Source organism: Thalassophryne amazonica, chromosome 2 (assembly GCF_902500255.1).
Source record: "Thalassophryne amazonica chromosome 2, fThaAma1.1, whole genome shotgun sequence".
NCBI lineage: Eukaryota > Metazoa > Chordata > Actinopteri > Batrachoidiformes > Batrachoididae > Thalassophryne > Thalassophryne amazonica.
In genome coordinates this window covers 28,002,558-28,024,205 of record NC_047104.1, presented here as the reverse complement: position 1 = coordinate 28,024,205, position 21,648 = coordinate 28,002,558, and the positions used below count along the sequence as shown (strand labels likewise).

At 41.0% G+C, this 21,648-nt stretch overlaps 1 protein-coding gene across 1 annotated transcript in view; it reads left to right on the top strand.

The window, feature by feature from the left end:
• The window catches only part of shank2b (SH3 and multiple ankyrin repeat domains 2b), a 618,688-nt gene that overhangs the window by 300,198 nt on the left and 296,842 nt on the right, over positions 1-21,648 (top strand). The window contains exon 13 of the mRNA XM_034184578.1: positions 20,475-20,556. Coding sequence (XP_034040469.1) covers positions 20,475-20,556 — 82 coding nt within the window. The remainder of the gene's footprint in view (positions 1-20,474; positions 20,557-21,648) is intronic.

The window sequence follows — 21,648 nt, the reverse complement described above, 5'->3', positions numbered from 1 at the left end:
TTACCAACAGGGACTTAGAAGAGAGAGACCTAATGTTTAATAGACCACATTTAACTGTTTTAGTCTGTGGTGCAGTTGAAGGTGCTATATTATTTTTTCTTTTTGAATTTTTATGCTTAAATAGATTTTTGCTGGTTATTGGTAGTCTGGGAGCAGGCACCGTCTCTACGGGATGGGGTAATGAGGGGGATGGCAGGGGGGAGAGAAGCTGCAGAGAGGTGTGTAAGACTACAAACTCTGCTTCCTGGTCCCAACCCTGGATAGTCACGGTTTGGAGGATTTAAGAAAATTGGCCAGATTTCTAGAAATGAGAGCTGCTCCATCCAAAGTGGGATGGATGCCGTCTCTCCTAACAAGACCAGGTTTTCCCCAGAAGCTTTGCCATTATCTATGAAGCCCACCTCATTTTTTGGGACACCACTCAGACAGCCAGCAATTCAAGGAGAACATGCGGCTAAACATGTCACTCCCGGTCTGATTGGGGGAGGGGCCCAGAGAAAACTACGAGTCCGACATTGTTTTTGCAAAGTTACACACCGATTTAATGTTAATTTTAGTGACCTCCGATTGGCGTAACCGGGTGTCATTACTGCCGACGTGAATTACAATCTTACCAAATTTACGCTTAGCCCTTAGCCAGCAGTTTCAAAGTTCCTTCAATGTCGCCTGCTCTGGCCCCGGAAGACAATTGACTATGGTTGCTGGTGTCGCTAACTTCACATTTCTCAAAACAGAGTCGCCAATAACCAGAGTTTGTTCCTCGGCGGGTGTGTCGTCGAGTGGGGAAAAATGGTTAGAGATGTGAACGGGTTGGCAGTGTACACGGGGCTTCTGTTTAGGGCTACGCTTCCTCCTCACAGTCACCCAGTCGGCCGGCTTTCCCGGCTGCTCGGGATCTGCCAGGGGGTAACTAACGGCGGCTAAGCTACCTTGGTCCGCACCGACTACAGGGGCCTGGCTAGCTGTAGAATTTTCCACGGTGCGGAGCCGAGTCTCCAATTCGCCCAGCCTGGCCTCCAAAGCTACGAATAAGCTACACTTATTACAAGTACCGTTACTGCTAAAGGAGGCCGAGGAATAACTAAACATTTCACACCCAGAGCAGAAAAGTGCGGGAGAGACAGGAGAAGCCGCCATGCTAAATCGGCTAAGAGCTAGTAGCTACGCTAAGGTAGCGGATTCCTAAAAACACGCAAAGTGAATAATGTGTAAATAATTTAGAGGTGATTCAGCAGAAGGAGTGCTTTAGTTAAGGCACGTAAAGATTACACTGGGAAACAAATCGTAATCTAGATAACTAGATCAATCTAACTGCGCAGATTAAACAGCTAACAGATACAGAAAAACACCGCTGTGCTCCGGAACAGGAAGTGATACAATACCGCAGTGAGAGCCAACCACCAGTATAATGCGCCAAATCAGCTGTCAGCTGTCCCTGGTTTTTGCATGATCTAAGCCATACACACGCACACAGAGGCCACTTGGCTGTTATAATACAGATAATAATAATAATAATAACAAGAAGAAGAAGAACAAGAATAACTCAATTCAGTTTATTTAATTTATATAGCACCAAATCACAACAAAGTTGCCTCAAGGCGCTTGAATTTCCTTCTGGGATCAATAAAGTATCTATCTATCTATCTACCAACCCCAAGAGCAAGCACACAGTCAACAGTGGTTAGTGCCCCTTTGCACATAGAATGAATAAGTAGGAATCAGGGCGAATCACGGTGAAACAGCCTGAATGAGTGAACCCCAAAAACATTGTGCTGACGTTGGGAGGGACAAACGGTTGGGCAGGTGTTAACATTACGCTGCGACGATTTTGTGCACGCTCGTATTTTTTGCACTGTTGGATTGTCAGAGTCCTGCGGCGTGCCACTCACAGGACACGCGTTTCCTGTCAGACAGACGTGACATTCAGATTGCCTGCTGCATGTCTACATGATCTGACAGACAGCCTGTCAATGTGCGCACTGTGCCCACGCTCCAGCTCATCACAAAAGCGATATATGTTTTATGTATGTCCGCGTGACGACAGCAAGCACACACACGCGCATCACAGTGGACAATTGTAACGTCATGGACCGGAGATCTCAACAGCTGCTGTTGTTGGCAGCCAGCCACGCCCTCTGTCCATTCACCTGTCCTGGCTCTGGTCTCTGTGTTTTTAATGTGACATGTCGCTGGCACTGAGCCATCATTCCAGCTGTCAGTGAGTCTCTGGCCAGCGATCAGGTGAGAGGCACCTTGGTCTGCTGTGTGCTCTGGCTGGCTGCTCCCCATCTGTACATACATATCATCATGTCATGCAAGTGTGCCCCCCCCCCCCCCCCCCCCCCGCATGCCAAATGTGTTGCAGGAGGGGGGGGAGCAGGAGTGGAGCGGGGTGCATGCAAAGACACATATGCCACGTGTTGCTAGGGGGGAGCAGGGAGTGCAAAACACCCACACGTCACGTGTTGTGGGGGAGCACAACACATGCGTGATACACCACGCATATGTGTTGAGGAGGGAACTGACACTCTGGCACTCTTGTGTGTGTTGGTTGGCAACTCCACAGTCAATGGGAGCACTTAGACAAATTCCACATGCATCTCGAAGTCTGCTCACTATTTTCATGCCGCATTTCGAATGGCACCACATTTTCTAAGTGTCCAGAGAGCGGTGTTGGATGTTTGTGTGTGTCACCTGAATTTGGCCTGAAAAGGATTCGATTGCGGCACTCACGGGGCACTCTCGGTCTTTTAGCCACTGGTGTGCGCGAATAGTTTGTAGCAACAGGGTACAAGGTGGTCCGATATTTCACGACTGGCATGCAATTCCTCCTTCATGTGCAAGTCGGCTTCCAATCGTGTTATGCATGAAGGGGCCTTAGACTAATAAGAGGTGTGTATAATGACCACAAACATTTAGAATAGACTAGAATAGAACAGAATAGATTTATTGTCATTGTACATATATATGGTCATACATTGAAACTTGTCCTCTGCATTTAACCCATCCTAATTACAGTTAGACACAATCCAACCACTCGGAGCAGTGGGCAGCCACAGTCTTGGGGCCCGGAGACCAACTCCAGATGTAGAGACGCTGTCTTGGTCAAGGGCAGAGAAAGAAACAGACCCTAAATATCATGTTTTTGATTGTGGGAGGAGGGCCCACATAGACACGGGGAGAACATGCAAATCCCACACAGAAAGGGCAGCACGCGATCCCACAACCTCTTGCAATGAGACATCAGTATTAGGGATGGGGTATTGATAAAATTTTATTGATATCAATACCATTATCGATTCCGCTAAAAACCAACAAAGCAGCGGATCGAAGCAATGCAAGTTTCAAATCGGAGTCGCACTGTAGAAGCGGTTGATTTTACAGAGCCGCTGCAGGGTCTGCACTCAACATAGAGAAATTATCATTTTCCCGACAAACACCCTCAAAAACAGCGGCCGCTCTGAAGGACCGATAAGGGAATCATTAAGCAAAAAGGCTATTGACATCAGTATTGACACCAGAAAAGAACCGGTTCATGATACCCAACCCTAATCAGTACTAACCACTAATCCACCGCCACAAGACAACACTATCAAAATAAAATAGGAAGTGGGAACTTGAAATTAAAACTGACCAGACCATGACAGCTAAGTGTTGGATGCACATCAAGCTCCACAAACACTGCGTTTTCACTCCATGTTTTTCAGTTGATTTCTTTCTTCTACAGTTGAAGTGACTGAGATCGAGATGTTACTTACAGCCTTTATTTATTTTTTAAAGCCCATCTTCCTTGTGTGTGTTCTACCATCTTCTTTATTCTACGATGTTTTTTTTTGTGCGCCTGTGTTCTATTCTGTGACACTATTTAATTATTGACATTGTCAGGAAGGTCAGCACTGCTGGAGTCGACTCCGCACGCACACACCTGTTCTGTTAGTCTCCTCTGCTTTTAGGAGCATGTCAGCGATGGAGGAGACAGATGGAGAGCAAGTTGTTCTTCTGTCGCTGGCTGTTTGCCTTCTTCCGGCTTATTTTAAACCCTTACTGAAGGCCACGGGCACAAGGAGCACTTCTCACGCTATGCCAGACCCCAAATTGCCTCCAGGTCTGCCTCACAAGGAAGTCTGTCAGAAAATGGGAGCACAGTATGGCGGCTTGTAAAGACCCTTTCAACAGCGGCCTCGGCCAAGGCCACGGGCGAGAAATGTGTGCTGCAATTAGACAAGCAGGGGCAATGACTGTGATTTACAATAGAACTGGTTACAAAGACATTTAAGTTTATCATTTAAGTTTATCAATCCAGGATGATTTTTGAGAACCTCAAGCAAGCCTAAAACAATCTGTAGCTTTCAGCCTGCAAAATTTGCTTTGTGAACCTTGGGCTTGTTTGAGGCGGTTGATAAACATCGTTGGAACAGTGGATTACAAACACACATCCAACAGAGGCTGCATTAAAAAAATCAGTTGCTCGGTAATTGCCTCTTTCTGCCTGCTTTTATTTGATGTAGAACCAAGCGGTAACCTTGGATGCTCTCAGATGAAGCTCCACCCGGAAGAAGAAAAAGAGAAAAAGCTGCAGCTCCATGACTCGCCACTTGCGACTGGCTCCAAAAGCAAGCAGGCTCTCATTCAAGTCAATGTCAAAATGTTCAGAAATAAACATATTTACAGCCTGGTACAAAAAACAATTTTGGCCTCAATAGATCCTAGATAGAGCTATAGATTTCTTGACAGCTGTATGGGGGTAAATTTATTCTAACTTCTTAGTTTAAGATGTTTTAAGCTGTAAATTTATGCATAATTAGTTGCTTGTGACAGCCGATCCCAAATCTTGTAACATTTTTAGCTCAGAGTCCGCTCAATGTGGCTACTAGCTGTTATAGAGGTTGTGTCTGTTTTGTTTGGAGACTTTCATTACAAAAACCTGGAGTAATATGGCTTGTTTTGTGGTGAAACAAATTCTCATTTTATTCAATGTTTCATGCTGACAGCGTTAGCACTTTTAGCAGCTATTGGTAGCCTGATCCGTTATGTCTGTTTATTGCATGATTACTGAGAAAATAAGTGGCTCATAACATTTAATGCACACTTTAAAGCAAACCATTATGAAACCCATGGTGCAGTCCCCAAAAATTATGATGTAATAAACTCCAGAATCAAGGTTAGCCTGTTAGTTTATCTGGTTCAGACTCAAAACGAAGTGTGTATTCAGGCAGCTTTCCAAGACTCCACTTCTTATGCATTAATGAGTATCTCATGAACAGTGATGCCAGTAACTTACTGTAAAACCTGCGCCAAAATCAACATGCAGGTCCACCTTGGATCTGCTGTGGTGACACTGAGTGAAAACGAGGGAGCTGAAGGGACTTACTTATTTAGGCCATGAGTAAAAAACAAGATGTAAAATATGTCCTTTGTTCTGTGTGGGCACATACATGTGGTGGATCAAATTAAAAGCTTACGTCAGACTGATGAATTTACCAGCAGATTTATCTGAAGCATCATCAACATGGAAATTTAAATCTCCAACAATTAAAAGTCTTGACAGCTTCAGAGTGCCAGATTAAAAAAGTCCTAACTCCTTCAAGAAGGAGGTGCATGGAACAGATGGATGGTATATGAAAACAAAATAAAGAGGATGATTCTTCCAACTTTTAAGATCTGAGATTCAAATGATGAGAGTCTCTGTGCTCACGCGTTCACACATGAAGCTGCTCTTAAAAGCCACAGCAAGTCCTCCATCACATCCTCAGGAACGCGGCAAGCTGAAGAATATTTTTTGGACAGAGTTCAATAAGGGGGTGGGGGACATGTTCCATCTTAGAGAATTGGTACGATAAAACAGAAAAGGGATGACAAATATGTATCAAGCGGTTGATGTTTTATGTGCAGTATTTTCTTTCTGTCATCTTTGTTTCTGCATTTTAGCTCCTCATCCTCACAGTGATTCAGACTGAACAACTTTGACTCATAGTTTCCCTAACGGAGCAGATGTGATGCACTCGGAATGAGATGTGGTTAGACGTGTCTTGTTAGGGTTTGGGTTAGACACTTGAGTAGATACGCTGGGTGAATCCGTCATGACTGATGTTACAAATCTGAGGGTTTTGTGACATACGTGTAAATTATGGCACAGCTGTATTTGTTTTAATCATTAGGCTTCACTTTTCATGGCTAGCTACACTTGTTCCGTGCTCGACATAGCAATATTGGCAATTAACTAGTTTTGTGCTTTTTTTGTGTGTTCAAGTGGACGTTTAGTGTGTCTGATGTTATTACATTTGGAGGTGCACTAAATCAACGTGAACTTTACCCAGAATTACAGGTCTACAGCCCCCATGTTGCCATGTCAGTACGTTCAGTCAGGATACTTTTATACTTATAAAAGATAAGGAATAACAAATATATAACACAATTTTTACTAAAGGCCAGTTTGGGTGTTACGAAGGAGCTTTATAAAAATGAGGAAATTTCATTGTTTGTCAAGACATTTAAGTGGTCATCATTTGTGTAAGCCACATGAAAAATATGAGGCTTTTGGGATCAATTCTGTCATTTCCAGGAACTCTCAGGTCTTAAAATGTTAGTACACCCAGTTAAATAGCCTCCATATTTAAATAAAAAAGAAAAAAAATAATTGAGGAGGTCCCATGTCCCACCTTTTGATGGATTTCCCCTGCTCACAGCACCACCACATGCACAGACTGGGTTTTCATGCATGTTTCTTTAGGGCCCCTTCACGAATAAGTACAAATCAGGGCAAACACGGCGGAACAGCTCTTATGAGTGAACCACAAAAACATAGAGCCGATGGGCAGGCGTGCACGATCCCGCTGCGACGGTATTGTGCATGTGACGGTGTCGTGCGAGCAGGAACACAGTGCGAGCAGCTGGGATGTTGTGCACCACATCACGTCGCCGATGTGGAGAAAAAGAAAATAAAAAGCAGCTGTATAATTAGTGAATATCACTGGGTTCATATAAATAATAAATAAATATACAATACAGAACCCTGCGGTTAAATAATCCTGGTTAACTAAGAAATAAATGCCACTCACGGGATTCAAACCTGCAAGCTCTGATTACCAGATGGAAACTTTAACACCATGCTACAATCACTGTCTTATAACAGGTGCATGAAATGACTAAAATCAACAAGCAGATAAACCTATTTTTTTTTAAAAAGAGAAAAAGTGCCATGATAACTGACAAAACAGCATTTGTTACGGCATATTTCTGCTGATACCTGACTGAAAGTGGCATATTTGTCGCATTGTTGGCTTGTCATATGGACCCGCGGTGTGCCTCTCACAGGACATGACCTCACAGACAGACATGACATTCAGATCACCTGCTGCGTGTCCACATGAACTGACGCTCCATTCCAGCTGGAACAACCTGTCAATGTGCGTGTTGTCTGTCTTCTCCAGCCCGTCCCAAAAGCGATATATCAATCAATCAACTTTTTTCTTATATAGCGCCAAATCACAACAAACAGTTGCCCCAAGGCGCTCCATATTGTAAGGCAAGGCCATACAATAATTATGAAAAACCCCCAACGGTCAAAACGACCCCTATGAGCAAGCACTTGGCCACAGTGGAAGGGAAAACTCCTTTTAACAGAAGAAACCTCCAGCAGAACCAGTCTTCTGCTGAGACTGGTTGGGGCTGAGGGAAAAAACCAGGAAAAAGACATGCCGTGAAGGGGGGCAGAGATCGATCACTAATGATTAAATGCAGAGTGATGCATACGGAGCAAAAAGAGAAAGAAACGGTGCATCATGGGAACCCCCCACAATCTACGTCTAAAGCAGCATAACCAAGGGATGGTCCAGGGTCACCCGATCCAGCCCTAACTATAAGCCTTAGCGAAAAGGAAAGTTTTAAGCCTAATCTTAAAAGTAGAGAGGGTATCTGTCTCCCTGATCTGAATTAGGAGCTGGTTCCACAGGAGAGGAGCCTGAAAGCTGAAGGCTCTGCCTCCCATTCTACTCTTACAAACCCTAGGAACTACAAGTAAGCCTGCAGTCTGAGAGCGAAGCGCTCTAATGGGGTAATATGGTACTACGAGGTCCCTAAGATAAGATGGGACCTGATTATTCAAAACCTTATAAGTAAGAAGAAGAATTTTAAATTCTATTCTAGAATTAACAGTGAAAGCCAATGAAGAGGAGGCCAACACACGGGTGAGAATATGCTCTCTCCTGCTAGTCCCCGTCAGTACTCTAGCTGCAGCATTCTGAACCAAACTGAAGGTTTTTTAGGGAACTTTTAGGACAACCTGATAATAATGAATTACAATAGTCCAGCCTAGAGGAAATAAATGGCATGAATTAGTTTTTTCAGCATCACTCTGAGACCAAGACCTCTTTCTGATTTTAGAGATATTGCGTAAATGCCAAAAAGGCATGTCCTACATATTTGTTTAATATGCGCTTTGAATGACATACTCCTGATCAAAAATGACTCCAAGATTTCTCACAGTATTACTAGAGATCAGGGAAATTGCCATCCGAGTAACGATCTGGTTAGACACCATGCTTCTAAGAATTTGTGGGGCCAAGTACAATAACTTCAGTTTTATCTGAGTTTTAAAAGCAGGAAATTAGAGGTCATCCATGTCTTTATGTCTGTAAGACAATCCTGCAGTTTAGCTAATTGGTGTGTATCCTCTGGCTTCATGGATAGATAAAGCTGGGTATCATCTGCGTAACAATGAAAATTTAAGCAATACCGTCTAATAATACTGCCTAAGGGAAGCATGTATAAAGTGAATAAAATTGGTCCTAGCACAGAACCTTGTGGAACTCCATAATTAACTTTAGTCTGTGAAGAAGATTCCCCATTTACATGAACAAACTGTAATCTATTAGACAAATATGATTCAAACCACCGCAGCGCAGTGCCTTTAATACCTATGACATGCTCTAATCTCTGTAATAAAATTTTATGGTCAACAGTATCAAAGCTAGCACTGAGGTCCAACAGAACAAGCCACAGAGATGAGTCCACTGTCCGAGGCCATAAGAAGATCATTGTAACCTTCACTAATGCTGTTTCTGTACTATGATAATTCTAAAACCTGACTGAAACTCTTCAAATAGACCATTCCTCTGCAGGTGATCAGTTAGCTGTTTTACAACTACCCTCTCAAGAATCTTTGAGAGAAAAGGAAGGTTGGAGATTGGCCTATAATTAGCTAAGATAGCTGGGTCAAGTGATGGCTTTTTAAGTAATGGTTAATTACTGCCACCTTAAAGGCCTGTGGTACATAACCAACTAACAAAGATAGATTGATCATATTTAAGATTGAAGCATTAAATAATGGTAGGACTTCCTTGAGCAGCCTGGCAGGAATGGGGGTCTAATAAACATGTTGATGGTTTGGATGAAGTAACTAATGAAAATAACTCAGACAGAACAATCGGAGAGAAAGAGTCTAACCAAATACCCGGCATCACGAAAGCAGCCAAAGATAACGATACATCTTTGGGATGGTTATGAGTAATTTTTCTCTAATAGTCAAAATTTTGTTAGCAAAGAAAGTCATGAAGTCATTACTAGTTAAAGTTAATGGAATACTCAGCTCAATAGAGCTCTGACTCTTTGTCAGCCCTGGCTACAGTGCTGAAAAGAAACCTGAGGTTATTCTTATTTTCTTCAATTAGTGATGAGTAGAAAGATGTCCTAGCTTTACGGAGGGCTTTTTTATAGAGCAACAAACTCTTTTTCCAGGCTAAGTGAAGATCTTCTAAATTAGTGAGACGCCATTTCCTCTCCAACTTACGGGTTATCTGCTTTAAGCTACGAGTTTGTGAGTTATACCACGGAGTCAGACACTTCTGATTTAAAGCTCTCTTTTTCAGAGGAGCTACAGCATCCAAAGTTGTCTTCAAAGAGGATGTAAAACTATTGACGAGATACTCTAACTCCCTTACAGAGTTTAGGTAGCTACTCTGCTCTGTGTTGGTATATGACATTAGAGAACATAAAGAAGGAATCATATCCTTAAACCTAGTTACAGCGCTTTCTGAAAGACTTCTAGTGTAATGAAACTTATTCCCCACTGCAGGGGTAGTCCATCAGGGTAAATGTAAATGTTATTAAAAAATGATCAGACAGAAGGGAGTTTTCAGGGAATACTGTTAAGTCTTCTATTTCCATACCATAAGTCAGAACAAGATCTAAGATATGATTAAAGTGGTGGGTGGACTCATTTACTTTTTGAGCAAAGCCAATAGAGTCTAATAATAGATTAAATGCAGTGTTGAGGCTGTCATTCTCAGCATCTGTGTGGATGTTAAAATCGCCCACTATAATGTATCTTATCTGAGCTAAGCACTAAGTCAGACAAAAGGTCTGAAAATTCACAGAGAAACTCACAGTAACGACCAGGTGGACGATAGATAATAACAAATAAAACTGGTTTTTGGGACTTCCAATTTGGATGGACAAGACTAAGAGACAAGCTTTCAAGTGAATTAAAGCTCTGTCTAGGTTTTTGATTAATTAATAAGCTGGAATGGAAGATTGGTGCTAATCCTCCGCCTCGGCCCGTGCTACGAGCATTCTGACAGTTAGTGTGACTCGGGGGTGTTGACTCATTTAAACTAACATATTCATCCTGCTGTAACCAGGTTTCTGTTAGGCAGAATAAATCAATACGTTGATCAATTATTATATCATTTACCAACAGGGACTTAGAAGAGAGAGACCTAATGTTTAATAGACCACATTTAACTGTTTTAGTCTGTGGTGCAATTGAAGGTGCTATATTATTTTTTTCTTTTTGAATTTTTATGCTTAAATAGATTTTTGCTGGTTATTGGTGGTCTGGGAGCAGGCACCGTCTCTACGGGGATGGGGTAATGAGGGGATGGCAGGGGGAGAGAAGCTGCAGAGAGGTGTATAAGACCACAGCTCTGCCTCCTGGTCCCAACGCTGGACAGTCACAGTTTGGAGGATCCAAGAAAATTGGCCAGATTTCTAGAAATGAGAGCTGCTCCATCTAAAGTGGGATGGATGCCGTCTCTCCTAACAAGACCAGGTTTTCCCCAGAAGCTTTGCAATTATCAATGAAGCCCACCTCATTTTTTGGACACCACTCAGACAGCCAGCAATTCAAGGAGAACATGCGGCTAAACATGTCACTCCCGGTCTGATTGGGGAGGGGCCCAGAGAAAACAACAGAGTCCGACATTGTTTTTTGCAAAGTTACACACTGATTTAATGTTAATTTTAGTGACCTCACGATTGGCGTACCGAGTGTCATTACTGCCGACGTGAATTACAATCTTACCAAATTTACGCTTAGCCTTAGCCAGCAATTTCAAATGTCCTTCGATGTCGCCTGCTCTGGCCCCCGGAAGACAATTGACAATGGTTGCTGGTGTCGCTAACTTCACATTTCTCAAAACAGAGTCGCCAATAACCAGAGTTTGATCCTCGGCGAGTGTATCGTCGAGTGGGGAAAAACGGTTAGAGATGTGAACGGGTTGACGGTGTACACGGGGCTTCTGTTTAGGGCTACGCTTCCTCCTCACAGTCACCTAGTCAGCCTGCTTTCCCGACTGCCCGGGATCTGCCAGGGGGGAACTAACGGCGGCTAAGCTACCTTGGTCCGCACCGACTACAGGGGCCTGGCTAGCTGTAGAATTTTCCACGGTGCGGAGCCGAGTCTCCAATTCGGCCAGCCTGGCCTCCAAAGCTACGAATAAGCTGCACTTATTACAAGTACCGTTACTGCTAAAGGAGGCCGAGGAATAACTAAACATTTCACACCCAGAGCAGAAAAGTACGGGAGAGACAGGAGAAGCCGCCATGCTAAATCGGCTAAGAGCTAGTAGCTACGCTAAGCTAGCGGATTCCTAAAAACACACAAAGTGAATAATGTGTAAATAATTTAGAGGTGATTCAGCAGAAGGAGTGCCCCAATCAAGGCACCAAACAGGCCATGAAGCAGCACAGGTAACGCACGACAACAGCGAACGCACGACAACGGTGCTAAAATAAAATAAAAATCGACTAAACACGCTGTGGAGCAGCACAGATAACGCACGACAACAGTGCTAAAAAAAAAATAAAAATAAAAAAAATAAAAAAATAAAAACGAAAGCGTTAGCAAGCTAGTTAGCTTGCCAACGCTGATGAAAGTTAGCTGATAAAAGTGCTCCGTCGCGATGTTTCGACCGTTAGAGGTCTTCCTTAGGCGTTGGAGCACAGTAAAAAAGTAAAAAAAAAAGAAAAAGTAAAAAAGTAAAAAAGTCTTGAAAAAGACTGTTAATTCAAGTCCAAAGCAGCAGGTAGCAGTCTCTGTGTAAACAGTCCCAACAGAGAGCCAAAATTCTGATGTGCAGAAGATGGGTCAGAACGGGTCACGAGGTGACAGAACTGTGTGTGGGAATTCCAACCTGGTATCAGCAGTCCGATCAGCAAAGTGTCTTTTTCTTTTTCCTCCCTCCTATATATGTTTTTATGTACTGTATTTCCACGTGAGGACAGCAGGCAGAGACACGTGCCTCACGGAGGAATGTTGTAAGTTCTTGTCCTTCAAAACGCGGTACGTGTTCTCCAGCTGGGAAATCCAGGAGCACAGCTGGGACATCCATGGGTGACCGCGACTGCTGGGGTTTGGTTGTGAGCTGTCTCTCTGCCACAGCCAACATGTTGTTGATGATGATGATGATGATGATGATAATATTTATGTACTGTGATTTCTTAGTTTTTTTATTATTATTAATTTGCAAAAATCTCAAAAAAACAACACCTTTTTCATATTGTTATTATGAGTTATTATGTGTAGAATTTTGAGGAAAACAAATTAATTTCAGAAATTTTGGGATAAGGCTGTAACATACAAAAAAAAAATTGAAAAAGTGAAGTGCTGTGAATACTTTCTGGATGAACAGTACATAACAGATTTGTGAACTATATTTGCAAAGTGAATATTGTCTTGTCTTTATTTAGAAAGTGGTTTTGTGGTTGGAACATTTTACATCAAATGGTTCAGCTTTCAGAAACACTAAGAACACAAAGATAATCCTGTTTTCACATATGGACAGTTTGCTGCGCCTTCTGGGAAGAAAATCTTGTGCAAGCCCAAAAAATGTTAGAACATCATACGATGTATAAAAGTTCCTCATACTGTTCTGTTGTTTACTCACATTTGTTTAATCCACAATGCCAAATCCACACTTTTTACAGAGTTCTGAAAAAAAGCAGTTACTTTTTTATTTATTTATGTTTTTTCCCCAAAAACAGTAATATTCTGACCACTGTTGTAGTAGTTTTTATAGTGTAATCCTGAAAATGATCCCATTTTTAAAAAAAAATGGGGGTTTGATTATGTTCCATGTAGTTTTAATTTTCCACATTATAAATTAAACCGTTTGATGCTGCAAATGTAACAGTGGCACAAGTTGGGGTGCACCGATCTGATATTTTGGCTCAGTATTGGTCCAATATGGCCAAAACTGCTGGATCCAAGTTTGGGAGAGAAAACCAGTCCGAATCATGCTGGTGTTCAGAAAAAGTGAAAATAAATTAGTTTGGAATATGTCAAGAATACACATTATCACACCATCCACAGATACAAGAAAAGAAAGAAGAAGCAGTTTAATGGTGAGATGAAAGCACATCATGCTTTCACGCAAACTACAGAGAAATCCAGAATAAAACGTGATGCAGCTGTCGTACTGTGTGCGTCTTTCACAGTGACGCTGAACTCAGGGATGTCCCTTTTGGAAAAGACATGTTGCTTCAAAACATCCGTCTCATTCTCACATTGCTGTCTCACGCCTTAAAGTGAGATATGAGTGAAGAAAAACATGAAAAATAAGGATGTGGAACACGCTGGGGGTGTTTACTTAGTAGCGGATCTGGCTGAGACATGTACCCACATCATTTAGGAGAGGATAACTCAACTGAATATGGCCCCAGTGAACAACTTGGGATATGTGCCAAAATCTCTATCCAGCACGAACAGCCTGAGAATCACCATGCCCTTTTTCGTCCCGAGTGTTATTCAAATACACTACAGCTGTATTTTCTAAACTGCAGCAGCTATCCGGTTGTTAAGTGTGACGTAACACATCATGTGATTTTCAACTTCCGGCTCCAAACAAAAAAGGCGCGCTGTCATTAACATTGAGAACTGCACTGAGACGATCTGATCAGGCTGCACTTACAACGTTGTACATGGACAACAGCATTAACATCGCAACATAAAACTTTTTGTATATTGTGCCTAAAACTCTCCTGGATATATTAACTGGGTTTTTAGACGTTGTTACTACGTTTGTTTTATGTAAAAATGTCAGACGCTCAGGTTGTTTCTCCGTTATTTTCAATGGGAGTTGCTGCGAGCTGCGATCGCTTCCTGTTCATGTCGTTCGGGGAGAAAGTGAAGTTTGCACTTTAACGTCCTGTTTATTGTAATACATTTTTTATTAACAAACAGACATGTATATTTTACCTGTGCATAATAAAATATGTAAAGTAAAAGAAAAAAAATTTATTAAGTGTTCCGACCATAGAGCCAGACAAATGCTTTTAACGGAGGTGGAGGCGGAGAAGGGAGGGACGGAGGTTTGCGCACAATGTAAACACAAGCTAAACTTAAAGTGTAAATCTTTAAAAGTATCATACAGACGTAACTTTAATTGTAAACTTGGAGGTCTTTGGACCCGGAAACAGATTTATCATGTGACGCGTTACGTCAGCGCTTAACAACCGGATAGATTTTCTAAGGTACTCAATATGTTCAGAATGACCAGTACATGTTTAGGTGGGTCATAGAAGAGTGTAAAATTTCTATTTTTACCCGATGGCCATATCTTGGCCTCAGGTTAAAATAGACCTGGCATCCGCCCGTCCGTCTGTCTGTCTGCGTTCAGCATCAGTCCAGTTCTATTACTGCCACAGTCTTCAAATTCACAAGGGATATTCTTGGGACACAAAGATGGCTAACCTTGACATATTTTAAGAGGTTAAAAAGTCACATTCTGTTTGAATCTGTTCTGCTTTGTTTTGAGTGGCGGTGGATGGCAGCCAATCAGAGTAGAGCTGCACCGTGGCTGGTCTCTTCAAAACCGGTTTGCTTTGTGTTTATATGCATGTTTCTCATATAAGGCAGGCTGGGGTAATTCCATACCCTACTTTTATAAATTTCAATATTTTAACCATGTGGAAGCAAAATGAATCAAAAACTCATTCTAACAAACAATCAATACCTACTAAACAAAAACATAAATGAACTACACCTTTGCACATGCACATAATATTTATTCATTAAAATTACAAAAAATCTCAATAAAATTTGGAACGGGGCAATTACATACCCCATTAATGTTAACAGTAAAACATTCAGCAATGTCAGAAATTCAGTCATATATCTTTTAGTCAATCTTGAAATTTAAACTTTAAGGAAAGAACAACTTGCTAAACCAATTTTAGTTTCACATTCCAATAGAATATCAAAACGCAATATTTTTGCTGGAAATATAGAAAAAATTGTAATTTAAAAAGACAAAATTCACATTTTTTTTATCATTAAATATATGTGTGAGTAATCCCATATCAATTAATGTATTCCTAAGAAGTTAAGTGTTTCCTAACAACCCACTGTTTACCTCTGGGGTAATTCCACACCCAGGGGTATGGATTTACCCCATTCACACTGTTGAGAATATATCAAATCATTTAACACCTGAGTCTGCAGGTCAATATATAATATATATATTTTTTGCATTATTAGATCCTTTATTTTGAAAACATATCAATTCTATACACTTATTTGAGAGTTTATAAAACATACTTACCAAAATGCAAGCTTGGATGGTGTAGTTTTGGACCATAAAAATATGGATTGTTTTTTGTTGTCTGCTCAACTGCCATATTTTTGGCCAGACAGGTTGAAAGGTCAACAGCCCGTCAGAAGCCTTGTTAGAAAACATACCTGAAATATAACTTTCTCCCGTCCAATCCTAAAGACCCATAACCAGGAGAAAATAAATCTGGTTATGGAATTGCCCCGGGTATGGAATTACCCCAGTCTGCCCTATTATGTAAAAGCTAGCGAGAAACAACCACTTCTAAAACCGAAAATGCCATTTTTGGAACCCAATAACATCTTAACTTATTTTGCGGACATTAGCATGGTGACGTCACAGGCTGGTAGCTAGTTACAAAATTCTGTTTCATTTGTGTGTAAATATATCCTCTTTGTCACATATTATGTAAAAGATACCGAGAAATAAATGCTTCTAAAACTGAAAGCGCTACTTTTGTAACCCGATAACACATTCTGCGGCATTAGCATGCACGCCAACTCAAAGCTAACTTCCTATGGAGTTAAATTTGTCTCATTAATACCTGCAAATGCACAGGGTAATCTATAAATTTTCCTTGATTTACATAACTTCTGCTTTTGTCAAAAGCTCATGTACACGCACATGCAAAGCCTCCTGCAGATGCTGTTAAAATGTAAATATTGTTTTTGATTAATAGAGGGGCTTTATTGAACATGTACAAATTGTATGTAAGACAACAGGATCTTAATAATTAATTAAACACCTGCAAATTACAAAGAACACAAGGCTCTTATGGCCGAGGGTATTTTAGCATTGCATTATATTGATATTTTAAGAGAAAATGGCTAAAACAAGTGGGCCAACTTATTACTTTACTTTGAAAGAAAACACACATTTGCCAAATATAGTGACATTTTATTTTCAGTCATCCTGTTATCAATGGAAAATTGATTTAAAGTGAAAAATTCAAAACAAAACTTGTTTCGTTAGCAGATAGCTGTATCTAGAGATCTTAAATGTTTTAAAGATTATCAGGGAAATTTCCCAATAGCCAGTTCGGGGTTTTTACATGTGCCATAATCCCTTGCACGCCAGAGAGTCGCTGCAGTCACAACAACATAGAGAATCCACACGATGACAATTGTAAATGAATATTATACTACAAAAATGTAATTTTTTTATGCTTTTCATCACATTAATAAGAGACTGCTGCATGATACCCTGAAAACTTGCTAAAACAATTATAACAAATAATCCGTGTCTATACGTTTAATCTGCGTGGAATTTAATAAGCGGAAACCAAATTTCAGACATATTATATATCTTAGTCTGGAACCAAGAGGACAAACTGTGTTGTAAAGAACAATAATCAAGACGTTAAAGAGCAAACTTCGCTTTCCCCCAGAACGACATGATCAGGAAGCGAGCGTAGCTCACAGCAGCTCCCATTGAAAATAATGGAGAGACAGCCTGTGATTCTTGCATGTTTATATAAAACAAACACAATAACAACATCTATAAACTCAGAGAATATATTCACGAGAGTTTTAGGCACAATATAAAAATAGTTTTATGTTGTGATGTTAATGGTGTTGTCCGTGTGCAGCGGTTAAAGCGAAGCCCGATCAGAGCGTATCAATGCAGTTCTCAATGTTACTGAGATCTCGCAGTGCAGCGAACTCTCAGAGATTTTGTGGGATTTGAAACCTGAAAAGCCTCAATAGCCCCAAACGTTTAAGTTGCTAAATATGTAGCGATTCCAGTCTGTGTGTAGGTTGCTTGACCTAATGTTTTCTAGTGGTTTTCCATTAAAATCTAAAAATTTGAAATTTTACACTCTTCTGTGACCTTTCTAAACATGCACTGGTCATTCTGAACATATCGAGTACCTTAGAAAATCTGAAGCTTCTGCAGTTTAGAAAATACAGCTGTGTTTGGCGTAACACTCTGGACGAGAAAGGGGCGTGGTCATTTTCAGGCTGTTTGTCCCTGATAGAGATTTTGCCACATATCCCAAGCTGTTCACTGGGGTCATATTAGTCTTGAATAGTTGAGTTTATCCTCTCCTACATGATGTGCGTACATGTCTCAGCTTGGTCCTAGACCATCCCCCCAGAGTCCATGCACATACAGCTTTCTGTCTGTCTGCCTGTCTAGGAAAGAACTAATTCATTCCTTCCTTCTTTCCTTTCCTTTGTTACATGCTTGCTTTTTTCCTTCCTTCCTTCCTTCCTTCCTTCCATCATTCCCTCCTTCTTTCCTTCCTTCCTTCTTTTCTTTCTTCCATGCTTGGTTATTTCCTTCCCTTCTTCCTTCCTCCCTTCCTTCCTTCTTTCCTTCCTTCCTCCCATATTCCCTCCTTCCGTCCTTCTATACTTGCTTCTTTCCTTCCTTCCATGCTTGCTTCTTTGCTTCCTGACACTGTGGATGTACAGTAGATTGAGGTAGAAAAAAAATGTTTCTGCAAAGATGACAAGATCTAAGCTACATCAGAGGAGATGGAGTTTCTGTGAAAGAGTGACAGCTGGTGTGACAGAGTAACAAGGGAGGGAGGGAAGGAGGGAGGGAGGAAGAGCAGGAGAAGGAGTAGACATTGAATGGTACAAATAGGCAAGACAGGCTAAGATAGGAGGGATTTTCTCTAAGGAGGTCATGTTTGTCTATAATCTATTTTTTTATGTCAAAGAAGAAAATTCAATGTGTTTCTCAGAGGGTGAAAATATTTGAAGTGAAACGGGGGCTGAAAAGGAGACCTGAGAGAATGTTTAAGATCTAATCACCGTTAGAGGACAAAATATTAAAAGTTGGTGATGTTGTTGCTCTTATTGATTTTAACAGAATTACACTGCAAAACTTGACAAGTTGAATTTACTTGAAAAAAATTATGGAAACTGATTGCCTGGAAAAAGATAAGTAAAGGACGAGTACTTTTTCATGTAAAATAAACCAACATGGTTATTTTGCAGTAGATCAAAGACATTAACAGAAGAAGAAAACAGAAACAAAGGGAGATGACAGGCTTCAGAGGGCTGATGCAGACATTGCACGGTCCACACATCATGATATGTAACTGTACAAGACAATATCTGTCTGTATTCACAGTTTTAGAGTATCCCAGAATCCTTTGCACACTGGGGAGGGAGGCTTGACAATGGCTCAGCTTAATGCTAACTTTAACATTGAAAATGCCATAGACATGCTAACGTGTTAGCATCTGTCCTGTTTTTAAGTTATAAAATACATCTGTCAACTGTTTCAGAAGACCATAACAGGTCGGTTTAACATAAAAAAGGTAAATATTACTCACAAACATATGCTCTTAAGGGTTTTAGTGGGGAAAAATTAAGATAAAGTGAAATAAAACAAAGAATCAACGAAGCAGCAGATCGAAGATCGAAGTACTGCTTCTTTGGTTCAAGGTTCAAAGCAAAGCCGCGCTGCAGAAATGGTTGATTATACAGAACCACTGCAGGGTCTGTAATCAATGTAGAGAAATGATCATTTTCCTGACAAACACCCCCAAAAACAATGGCCACTCTGAAGGACCGATAAGGGAATCGTTATGCAGAAAGTCTATTGATGTCGATGGATTGAATCATTTCTTAAGGATACCCAAAAAGAACTGGTTCCCGACACACAACCTTAACAGCAACACAGTTTTTTTTTCTAAAACTCACATTAAAGACTCACGATTATCTTAGTTGAATACCTAAATACATATTTTGGTTGAACTCACCTCCATAACGACGCAATGTTGCAAACAAGTTGCCGCAAACGCTTGTTTACACTGTCAACAAAATCTCTGCCTCCCCAGTGAGAACACGCCTGAGATTTGACACCGTAAAGGCATCTGTTGCTGGTTTTGACTGTGTGCGACTTCATCATCTGACTTCTGTGTGATCTCTTTTTGTACTCATTCATACCAGTCACTTGCAAATATTACTGATCAATATATGTTTAAGATCATCCATCTCTGCTTCTTGGTTGTTGATATAAAAAAATTGTTTTCTTTGACCTTTGACCAAACCACTCCAAAACCTAATCACCTCTAGATTCGTATCTATCCAAGTCATATTTTCACCAGGTTTGATCAATCTTGGCTTACTGGGCGTTGAGATATACCCAAAAAAAGGTGTTTCTTGGACCATGTCTTCCTTGATTTTTGACCTTTTATCGATATCTCTCCAAGTAATATTTCCACCAGGTTTGATCCATCCCAGCTTACTGGTTGTTGAGATATATTGGTATTTTTCAAACCATATTTTCCTTGATGTTAGCCTTTGACTTTTCATAAAACCACTCCAAAATCTATTCACCTCGAGATGTCTAGCCGAATAATACTCCCACCAAGCTCAAAGGAAATCTGTCCAGCCATTTCTGATTTCTCTTCTCCACAGACACACACACACACACACATACACACACACACACACACACGTCAGTGAAACAGCCCCCTGCTTGATCTTAAAAGGATGCTTTAAGGTGATAGGCCCCTTTGTTCTAATTGTCTTCATATAGCTGTTATTGCTGTTCCTATTTTCATTGTCTGACAGACAACACCTGCTTCATTTCTGCTGCCTCCCAAACAGTAGCGATTGATTTGTAAAGTGTTATTGGTCACAAATGAGACGTTAATATTGATCTCCTTCTGCTGTAATTTGGCAGATTCTAGAGCGGACCGTGCTGACAGACGGAAGCTCTTCCGACACTACACTGTGGGGTCCTACGACAGCTTTGACGCCTCCAGGTAAGACTGTGCCTGTTTTAAAATCATGCTCAATCTGGAAATGTATTTTAGTAATGTTCCTGTCCTTTCTCTCAATTAGGTCGGTTATGGCAACAGTGCCCATTAAAAAGAAAAATACTCTTCCCCTTTGGGCTTTTATAGTTTTATGGTATCAAATCATAATAAAACAAAACTTCAAGCTTCTTTAATGCTCTTTAAGCTCATAATAAGCCTGACTGAGTTTTTTAAATATTCAGTGGTTAAAATATGTAGGAGTCCAATGTGTGGGTCCCTTTTATAGACTCCATATAGTTGTTACCAGTTTAGTGTCATGAAATCTACACAGAATTAAATAAATGGCCGTGTTGCAGTTTTATTATGCCTCCGCTCAACAAAGTTGAGTAGGACGGTAGACATCATTTTTTACACCCTGTCCGTCTGGGTGTCCATCTGTCCGCCTGGATGTCTGTCTGGGCATCTGTCTGTCCGTCCGTCTATTTGTCTTTCTGTCTGTCTGCCTGTAAACTTTTTGTTTCCAACCAATAACTAAACACTGCTTTGTCTGATTGAAACCCTTTCTTGCTGGTACATTGTGGGAGAGGAGAGGAAGGTTTCTTTTGAAAATGACCATTGGTAAAGTATTCAGTATGGCCACTATGAATGCTATCTTACTTTTTGTTTCAGCACAATAAGTAAAGAATGCTTCATCCGATTGAAACTATTTCTTCGGGTTCCTTTTGAAAATTGGGGTCAATAAGCCACATACAAATTGTAAAGTGACAATCTTTCTCTATGCAAATTGCCCATATACCATTTTTATAGGAAAAACTTTCACCCCTCATTATTCATTTTTATCTACCTGCTTATTAGACTTTATGGGTTGGGGGGTTGGGTGCCTGGAGCTTATCCCAGTGGTGATTGGATGAAAGGTGGGTTTCACCCTAGACAGGATGAGAGTGTATCACAGGGCCACATATAGGCTGAATCTCAATTCTACCCCTTGGCCCTTCCCCTTACCCCTTACCCCTTCCCCTCCGTTTTGCATGGGCACGAGAGACAGAGGGGTGTCTCAGTTCTCTTTTTTGGTGCAAGGTGGAGGGGTAGGCAGAGGGC